The sequence below is a fragment of the Bemisia tabaci genome, chromosome 6 (assembly GCF_918797505.1).
Source record: "Bemisia tabaci chromosome 6, PGI_BMITA_v3".
Classification (NCBI taxonomy): domain Eukaryota; kingdom Metazoa; phylum Arthropoda; class Insecta; order Hemiptera; family Aleyrodidae; genus Bemisia; species Bemisia tabaci.
In genome coordinates, this window is record NC_092798.1 from 52,764,249 (window position 1) to 52,774,926 (window position 10,678).

The 10,678-nt window shown below is 38.5% G+C and overlaps 1 protein-coding gene across 1 annotated transcript in view; it reads right to left on the reverse strand.

The window, feature by feature from the left end:
* Positions 1–10,202, reverse strand: part of bi (T-box transcription factor bifid) — a 151,993-nt gene extending 141,791 nt beyond the window's left edge. Inside the window, 1 exon segment of the mRNA XM_019058588.2 lies at positions 8,912–10,202. Coding sequence (XP_018914133.2) covers positions 8,912–9,399 — 488 coding nt within the window. The 5' untranslated portion in view covers positions 9,400–10,202.
* Positions 10,203–10,678: the final 476 nt, after the last annotated feature.

Sequence of the window (10,678 nt, forward strand, 5' to 3'; positions counted from 1 at the left end):
ATCGAAACAACGTATGTATTATTAGTTTCCCCATGTGCATACGTGTTCTTGCGGATGAACCAGACATTGTAGTTCCGAATTGCAAGATGAAGTCCGTATGTCGATGACCAATTTAGCCATTGTGGCGTTTCAGAATATCCGCTCCTACTTTGTTTTTTGAAGGGCAGCAAACCACCTTTATAACTTGGAATGGTTGGATTTGTTGGAAAATGTGCTAATTCTCGCATTGTGTTTAGTTTCAATAAAAGATTGAGGGGGTGGTGCCCAGTTTGGCGCTTTTACAAAAATTATTCTTGAGGTTGCTGAAAATTAACCTTACAAAATACCATCGTTGATCTCATCAAGACTTTTAACCAAGTTCTAAGCTCAACACAGAACTGATGTATCTGTGCGGTAAAATCAAGAAAATTTTACATAAAGAGTAGAGCAGATAGTAAAACGGTGAAAATACCGCAGACGAAAAATGGAAAATCGAAAAGAGAGAAAGCTCATTGTAAGTTGGGAAAATCTCCCGGGAAAACGGCGAAAAGAGTGTCTTCACCACGACGACGCCGGGACGCGGAGAAAGAAGAGACGCCCGGTGGCGTCGCGACGCCGGCGTCACTGCAATTCACACCCGAAAGAATCCCGACGCCACCCGGGAGGATTGCGAGGAGGGGGGTGCGGGGGTGCGAGGCGGGGGTGAAAAAACCCAAAACGCTAAAAAGTAAGCGGCGGAGGGCGCACAAGGATGCGGCGACAAATTGGCCGAGGAAAACGCAAACAAAAGCTCGGAAAAGCTCGCTTTCCCCCGCGTGGCTTTAATTATTGGCGCCGCGGCGCGGGACGGCGCGTCAAAGCTCAAAGCAGACCCGCGGTTCCGGACCGTGTGATTAGCCTAATTTATTAACTGCGATTCCTTGTAAACTTTCCCGCCGAGCTGCGGCGCTGTCAAAGTGTTTCGGATTCTTCGCCAGCCTCCCTTGTGAGTGAGGGTGTAAATATGTATCGCGGGGTGGCTTCTCATTGGTCCATCGGGTGGTTTTCCCAGGGGACGCTTCTTCTTGATATATTCCCATCAAATATTTTTTTGATCTCCGTTTTCGGCGTTGCCGATGATGTTTGGATGGACTTAGGAAAAATGATTTGTTATTGCGAGAAAACCGTTTTCATGCCGGTTTCTCGTCGAGGATAATATTTGGTGTGTCAACGAATCGCTGGGTAAAAGTCTAGCTGACAGTGAAAGTTGAAAATGTTTAAATATTGAATTTAATATTTTGATGGCTGATGTGGAGAATGCCTGATCTCCGATTGCGACATTTGGAACGCTGCGCATGCTTTTATTTTTTTAGAAAGAAACTAAGCAACAGTTTTCTTTGTAATTTCTGATGAATTTTCTCCATTTTGTCCAAAATATTTATAACAAACTTCAAAGAGATTTATTAGTAAAATTTTCAGACGTTGCATTGGAAATTCTGGTCTCCGTGGATGTAATTTTAGTACATACTTTTTAATCAACAAAAATAATATTTCTTATAATGGACAGTTTAATTTTCTTACTGAGGAATTTTGTGAATATTCAAGGCATTAAGAAATAAAATTCTTCAAAAGAGAACAACATTTACTTAACGCGATGATGTTATCAAATTTATATGATGAGAAGTCTTCTTATCAGGTGCTAACACTGAACCGTCATTATATCTCCTTTGCTCCTTCCTTTAATGCCTCTCGGTAGTGATAATGTTATTACCAGAAAAGTTACAAGTTGGGATGTCAAGTTGTTTTACGACTTTTTTATCTGAGCATTGAATTTTTTCCTCCTTTTAAACAACGAAATTAATTGATCTGTCTGTTTACAAAGTCAAGCTTTGAAAAACAGATCATTCTGTCCTAAACTTCTTGTCAATCCACGGTTTAAAATGCTTCTTAACACATCTGCAAACATGCACTAAAGGGGTGCGCTTGGTGTATTTATTTATTCGATTAAGTTGTAAGTTACTATGTGAGATACATGGAGACATAAACATATTCCTGATTCGCATGTTTGAACCGTATGTTTAGAGCCTAGAATCATTGATCATGGTCATTGTTAGCCCTCTAAGCAATTTAAAATCGATAGCAAATTAACACAAATCTCGATAAAAATTGACCATTTTACATCACCTCACACAGTTAATACATTCTGACTTTGGGATTTGAAAATTGTACGACAAGTAAATGAAAAATTAAAGTTCACTGAAATCGACTCATTTTTTCGAATGAGGTTAAATAAGAAATACAAAAAGTCAAATAAAACAGTGAGAAGGAAAAAATATCACTAACGTGGAGATAACTTCCCTATTGAGATCATATAATTTAAGCTTAGTCATTTTTGTGGTTAAACTTCGGAATTTTTTGGGAAAACTTTGACTGCTAACTTCTTAAGGATTTTACGTTCATTAATTGAATTCTGAATTTTCTTAATAAATACAATAATTCTCCGCGCTAGATTAGTACGTATGATGAACTAATTTTTCAATAGTTGACAGGAATAATTAGCAAAAACTAATATTGACATTCAAAATTAAGAGTAATGTAAAGGGGGGAAAAATTATCTGAGCAAGATAAGTAAGAGTCGCTTTTATCTGGCTTAAACATGAGTGATAATTTTTCAACGTCTATAAACCAGTTCAACCAAAAATTTAACGGAAAATAATTTTATTCCGGCACTATGACGTGCGCCCATCGTAACATTTTCAAAAATCCCCAGGCGCAAATTACCGAGGCAATTTAAAGTTGGCCGGATTTAACGCCTGGTTTACACCTGAAAATTTGACGATTACCCCTAAAACGACGATAAAAATATTATTACCCGTGTCTCTCGATACCAGGGTCATAACTGGGCGAAAAAACAGCAATGGAGTCGCTATTAACATCGAAATAAGCTGCCATTAAGGTGTGGTAAAGCGAGCGGCTGGTGTTGCAAAATGTTGCTCGGATTTCGAGGATGCCATGCCCGAGAATAATTAATTAAGATCCGGTGCTTAAGATGCGAGATTAAATTCGGCTTGGTGGAAATTCGGCGGGAAACCGCGGATTGGCGGAATGGCGCGGGGCTGATAGTATCTCCGTGCGTGATCCCGACTCCAAGTCGGCTCGATTCTAGCTCATACTTCACAGCTCGCTAAATTAGGCTCTTCACTAGTAATCCCGCCCTCAAAGGCGCCCCGAACGCGGTTACACGGCTAATGAAATTTATTTCCACGTATCTCTGCCAAACAGAATGATGTGAATTAAGACATGAGCCCTGAAAACCATAATAATACGGACGTAACAGGGCTCGCGTCATAATGCACTTGGTTCCGTTTGGCAGAAATATGTTCATTTAGACGTTCTAGATATTATTTCAATTATTTTACGATATCCGGTCTAGCTTCCGTCTCGCCTAGCTTGTAGTTCAGCCCATAAAAACAGAGGAAATTTTTGTTTAATTTTCAATTTTTTTCTGATTTCAAAAACATGAATATATTTTAAGAATTGAGACGGTGAGCTCTTTAGATATTGCGCGTGTTCGGTTTTGAAATCCAATACGCGGGTCATCGCTCCCAAATTATGAGCTCTGGAGGCCCGTGCGTTAAATATTTTAGATAAAAATAGGAATTTGAATAATAGTTTCGACTTCAAATTCAGATTCATAACAAGAAATTAGAACCTGGCTTTTATACTGTGAAGAAAAGTTTAGCTTATATGAAACACCAATATTTTCAGTCCAGGCAACCGAAATTATTCTGCAGAGAATACAAGTCTTACCAACACTAGCAGAAACTTCGATTGAACCGAATTTTGGTTCCTGACCGTTCACTTCGGTTGCCTAGTCCAATAACTTTGCTGTTCTGTTTATGAACCAAAGTTCTTCCATGCACTTTAAAATTTAAAATTTAAGATTCAATGGGAGCAACTGAGATAAAATCCAGGTAAATTTGAAAAAATAGTTTGAAAAGATGACGTCAATATTATTTGTACGTTTTATACTTCATATTGGTTTATATCGTTATATAAAATGAGACTTTTAACAGTTTTTTTTTTTTTTACCTTTGCTCTTTTTGCGCTCAACGATACATTAAGAAGAATTAAAAATGAATTTAAGGAATGAATCACAATCAATTAATCTGTGCAGTTCCACTAAGCTTTTTCGAGTAGAGAAAGTACTCGCAAATGAATTTCACAATTCTTCATGTACATCTAAACTTTTGTAGTTTATTTGTCACACATTTCTTCAAAAAATCCTGTCATTTTGGCCTGACAAAGAAGAGGAAATTTCGGAAAAACTCTAAACTGTGATGAGTTTTCTTGGAATTTTTTTTTATTGATTTAATTGCAATGTGTAGTTCATTTTCTTGCTTTATTGTCAACCTATTTAGACTCTAAAATTTCAAAATATATTATTCTAAGGAATTTAAACATCGTATTTTAATGTAAGCCCCGCAAACAAAAATTTTTGTGCCGTATTTTTTTCACTTTTCTTTCTTTCTCTCTCTTTTAATGCTACTTTTAGGTAACACAAAACACACATTTAACAAATGTATATCAAAATTTAGAGAGATGATTTGAGTTAAAGAGAAAGTTAAGGGTTAGTGCTTTCAGTAAAGACATGCCATAGCAGCGGAATATGTCAACATTAAAATAATGAAATATAAAAAACTTCTTTCCAAACTATGTAAGACGCAAGAAACGCCGTAACAATAATTTCCATTTTAGCAAAATAGATAAACTAAATCCATCAAACAAAATTATGGTGGGAAGGTTCGTTCAGGAGATGATTTGTGCTAATTTGAAACAATGTGGTTGAATACAGGGGGAAAACTGTTTTTCTGGGGAAAAAATAAATTATCTAGTTATGTAAAATAAAATATCTCGGCTGATTTGATGTGAAAAAGGATAAAAAAGTATATTTTTTCCTTCATTCTTTACTATTCCTCTAGCAAAAAATTAGCCGGACCGAAAAGCTACTAGTTTATTGCTTTGGAAATTCCGAATAACCGTGAATGTATAACAATATCACGGTTGAAAATGTAATTCAGGTCTGAAGAGATTCTATATTTTTTCTGATGTCTTTGATAAAACAGAAACAAAAAGCAGAAGGAGAAATGTCTCAATTTTATTTTTTTCTTTCTTTGATTTTTCCACTTGAGCTTCCCATGAGTATTGTTTTCTTCTTAAACTTGAAATTGTCTCTCAGTAATATGACAAAAGTAAATTTCAAAATGACGGATGAATTTAAGGAAAGCCCCCATCCCAAGAGCCCAGTGTGAATGCGTAGCGTGAAAAAAAAGTATCTTCCAATATCAATGAGCTAGAAAAGCAATTCGGAACGAAAAAAGAATTTTGTTAAAATGAAACACCTAGTTTAACGTGTTAGTCACTCATTAAATTTCAAGTAATATTTGTACACAGCATACCACCTCCTTATACTAGTAAAATGTCTTCCGTAATAATCTGCGGTGCTAAAGAAAAATGTTAACTAATGCGGGAAATGTCATAACAATCAAGTCATCGGAACTAATCGTAAGCGGTTGCGAAAACGCTGCGTTTATAATATTTTGATTATAAATTTAATATTTTATCAATTAAGAATGGATTAAGAGTAAAAGACATCATTGAGTTGAAATATTATGGAAGAAATATTATGACCGATGATGTTCTAAATAGTGTAATTCGTAAAGTGTCTTTAGTGTATAATCATGTATTTGTTCTGTAACTTTTTTTGCCGACATTCAATTTTGTTTATGGACTTGAAAGGGTCCATTATTTGACTGTCTTGGCTTTAAGCGTTGAACTATGAATTTGACTTTAATACGATTGTGGTGCGAGAAAATTGCACATTGAAAATCATCAAGATTAGTCTCAACCTCAGATACAAGGAAAACAATTTTGAGGTTATCCTAAATAAAGTGGGAATGTATTTAAAGCTTTAAAAAATAGTTTTCAGATCGCAAAATCCTGACTTTAAACAAAAAAATAGTTACCTACTGAAAATTATTCGTGATCTTGCACACGTAAATTTTGCTTGAAAAAAAATTAGACGAATTTAATTTTGAAATTGTAAGGACTTACTTATTCTCCTTGGGATGGTTCATAAAATTTGCTAAAGATTTTCTAGGTTCTTTGCATTCATAGAAATATGTTGCTAGAGAAATTCGCAAAGCAATATATTTTTCTAAATAATATTTTCTCTTGAGATTTTTTATTGATGGAGAGAATGTATTTTATTACAGAAATTCATAGTGAGAGATGTGATATTTTTTCATTCGTTTTTGAATCATCGTGGGTGCGGTAAAATTTGGGCATATTTTATTGTTTCATAATGAGTCGCATCATTAATGACTAATTTTGCTTCACAAAGACACACAAAATTGAGATTAAAAGTATTATGGATTAATTTACAGTAATAAAAAACAAAACAAATATATTAAAACACTGCAATTTTAGATAAATCAAGATTAATCAAATTTATCGTATTCTTTAGGAACTCTCATGAAATATTTAAGACATGCGGGGTATTTTCCTCCAGCAATCCTACACGCGCATCGTCAAAAAGCATGAAAACCTAAAAGATCAAGCTATAAGTTCGGCTCCCGAGACTGAGGGTTTCAGACCGAAATTTAAAAAAAAAAATCCGAAGAATAAAGAAAATTCTAATTTTCTGTTACAAAGAGCTGTGAACAATTTTTAATACAGATGTTATTTTTCTTTCTTCCTTAGTTACTCATAATATTCATTTTATTCACATCACATGTTTTGAATCAATTTACACTGAAATCATTCAACCATGTTAAGATACTTAAATAATTAAAAGTTTCAGTAGGATAGATCGTTTTTAATTTCACTTCCTAATTAATATATTTTTGCAGTATTCTTTACTCGTTGAAAGTAATGGTTTTCTTCTTACATTTGAAGAAAAGTCTCTATAATAAGCGCCACGTTATCTTGGACCACGAATAATTTTGATAATTAAATAAAAAAAATTGATAGTTATACTTATGCACTGAATAAACGTGTATGTCTTCGTAATCATAACTGGGCACTGTTGCATATTAAATTTGCTGTCATCGATATAATAGTTTATACGACCAACATAAAAAATCCCATGTTAACATAGATTGTGATATATATCAAAATTTTTTGGTGGCTTGGGTTGGCTACGAAAATGAATTTAATACATTTTTATCCTGATTGGTTTAAAATTGAAGAATGGCGTTGGATTCCTCCTCGGTAAGTTGCGAGGGGACAACCTAAGTTTCATCATTTCTCGCAAAATTAAAGTAAATAAGAAATGAAAATTCGCTAGGAGGATTCCAACAACAAAACATTTCCTAACGTCAGTTACCCAACACAGGCGGAAATGTTTAAAAAGTAATTTCTGTATATTCTGCACAAATAGACAATTTATGCCGTTTATTTGAGTATTCATTTATACCAGGCGTGTGTATTTTATTTGTGTTCTTTAGGAGTAAGACATAGATGATCGGTTCATCCATAACATTAGGAGCAATTTTGTGTTATACAAATTATTAACTTTTTCGGACTATGATCCAGTATTGACAGCTGTATTAGCTAAATGCGCAGTGCTGGGTATATTTACTGTGCAAAAAAAAAAATCATAGGTACATTTCTGTGCAGATTAGGAAATTTTATATCACAATCGAAGCATATTTTTCTATCCAATGTCGGGTGGAAATAATTCGTAAATTTCAGGAAAAGTGAATGACACGTGAGAAAGGAAAATTTCAGATCTAACTCAGAAATCAGGAAGTATTTTGTTTGCCATTGTAACTCTAATTTTTACCTCTCACCAAATAAATAGAAACCGAAATTTACTTGTATCAACCTGACAACTAAAATAATTAAAAAGTTATCGTCATAAAATAATTTCTTAGAGTTCTCGAATTTTCTTGAGTAGCTTCCAAGCACTATCAAGCAGAGCTGGGTAAATTTTTTGTAGAACTTAATTTTACGCTCACTTGCCGAACGATACATTTGGTTCAAATGGCCGATTAGACCAAAGCCTTTACTTTATTTTCGCAAATGGAAAGTTCAAATTGATTGCTTGCAATAGACACAGTAAAAAATAATCTCTATTTAATGACAGTAATTTATAACTTATCAATACGTTTAACTGGATCCTCATGACGTTTTAAAATGACACGGAGGTAAAATCTCCACTGGATACAACAAGTTAGACGGGATTTAAACACTAATTACCTACATGGAGTCTCATGATTTAGCAAAAGTGTAAACTGTCGTTGTGTAACTACAAATTGAGTCAATATTTTCTGATTTTGAGAAGAGATTCATTCCGTATCATAGTTTTTTCCTAAAAAAAACCACGTGCCCTCTTTCCTTTTCAGAAGCCACCGAAAAAAAAAAATAAATAAATCGATTTTGCTTGTCGCATCATTGAAATATCGGGTACAGCAACACTGTCACCACGTAACAGTGAGAATGTGCCGGCTGTACCCTCAGCACAGGACGGAACATTGGAAAAAAGACGCTGGGATCTAGAGTCCAGACTCTTGTCAAAAACATCGACAAAAAAAATACTCTGAATTCAATCGGATTTTTGCTTGGATCGAGAACCAAGTACCTTAGTTTAAGCGAATTTTCGTTTGATTCAAACCAAATGCAGATTGAATCAAGAGTATTTTGTCATGTCATTGTTTTCAAGAGTCTGAACTCTAGATCCGAGCGACCTTTTTTTCCAGTGAATGGTAAGGCAAAATCACCATCCACGGAATTTACTCATGGTGTCTCATTTTTATTCGTTTAGGTATATCATGGCTGTGTTCCGTCACTTCTTGCACCGTCCAGCTGTGTCTTGCCGGACCTACCGGCATCTCTTAGTAAGCCCCTAATGGAAAAAAAAACATTGCAATGGAATAAGGTAGCGTCTTACCTGCCAGATTTGGTGATGACCATCTCGGTTCCTAGCTTGTGGAACTTCTCCCACAAGTCCTTGCCCTCGAGGGTGACCTTGGGGTCGTCGACGATGCCGTCGTCCTCCGGCTGGATGGCCCGGAGCGGGCGGACCATGGGGTGCGCGTGGTGGGCCACGGCGGCGGCGAGCACCACATCTTCGGCCGTCGTGTAGGCACTCACAGGGGGGTGCGGGGGCAGTTTGGGGAAGCAGCCGAGCGGCGGGAAGGGGTACGGGCTGTGGGGGAGGCCCGGGTTGCTGTGCGCCGACCCCGGGCTCCCGGTCAGGAGGCTGCTCACGCTGAAGTCGGTCGACGGCCGGAACAGATTCGAAGTCGTCGTCGCCGTCGCGGGGTGGAAAGAGGACATGCTTTTGTCGGGGATGGAACCCGGTTCGATGGTCTTGGGCGCTCCCACGGGGGACGGAGGCCCGTTACATGATATCACTTCGCCCTGTTCGAACCTCATCGAGTTGGGATTACTGAAATTCAAATTGAATGAGGGGGATGCTGATGATGACGTCAGCTTGGATCCGTTTCCTCATCGACCATTCAACACGAAATTCCTGCCCCGCGCCAACTCAAAGTTTCATGCTTTCGCATCCACAACACACACCAGATAATGTTTCCCTTCCGAATCAGCACATTGATCGATATTTTTCCGCAACACAATTCAAATCACGAGCAGGTGAATTTTTCCAATCACAGATATAATCGACCGAAAATCCAAAATCACTACGCGGCTAACCGGTTAGAAAAGGAAAATAATAACATTGATTTTACAAAAACTAACAAAACATTTAAAAAACTCTATTTATTGCACTTGATTTTTTTTTCGCGGTGAATATTCGACTGAGGCGTCATAAAAGCTGCCGGGCACAATTTTCGGCTGGATTTCCGCTGAGGCGTCTGGTACTCGTGTTCATTTCCTTCCCTTCAAGCGATGCAAAGCACTGTTTTTCCGGAAATTCGAGGAGACGACGTTGAGCCTTATCCGACGCATGGTCACAACACGGGACATTCGGCAAGTTCGAAGGCGACACGGAAGCTCGACACGGTTGTTATCACTGGGAAGAAAAGTCCGGGTTTCGGGGGGCACGCACAGAGGACGGCACGGGTGGGAATCGAGAGCGAAACAATGGAGAGAAGCGGATAATCCGAGCGAGCGAGCGACAGTTTGTTTTGAGGAGGAAAAAAGGGGAAACGCCGGAGCCGGGACGGAGAGCACTGCGGCGGGTCCGCGGGTGTAGTATTACTGGCGCGCCGAATTATTAACACTCTCGCTCGGCACTGCTGCGTCCCGGCGCGTGGAGGGGAGGGGCGGCGCGGCGCGGCGGGCGGGGAGGGGCCGGGGGAAGGTGTTGTGCGGCCGCGTGGAGGGGAGCGAGGTGTGGTATTGGCGCGGCTCCCAGCCAACCAGAAGCCGCGCCCGAGTGTGAACTTGCACGAATAGGGTGCTGAGGAGGTGGATTTTCAATAGCATAACCTAAAAAAACCTCACCTCCTCGCGTCCGCCCGCCCCGCGCCCCCCGCCCCGCGCATCATTGTTTCCCTTGCCCGAAACTACTTCATTGATACGCTAGTTTACGGACAGGGTGCAACGTTTGCTTGCCCGATTAATATTTTTTCCTTTTTTCATCCCTCTCCGCGCCCCTCCCCCGCCCGCCCCGCCACCCCTCGGCCCTCGCGCGCGTGTGCGCCTCAAATGTGTTCATCCCGGCACATATTCACTCGCCAGCGTGTTAAGC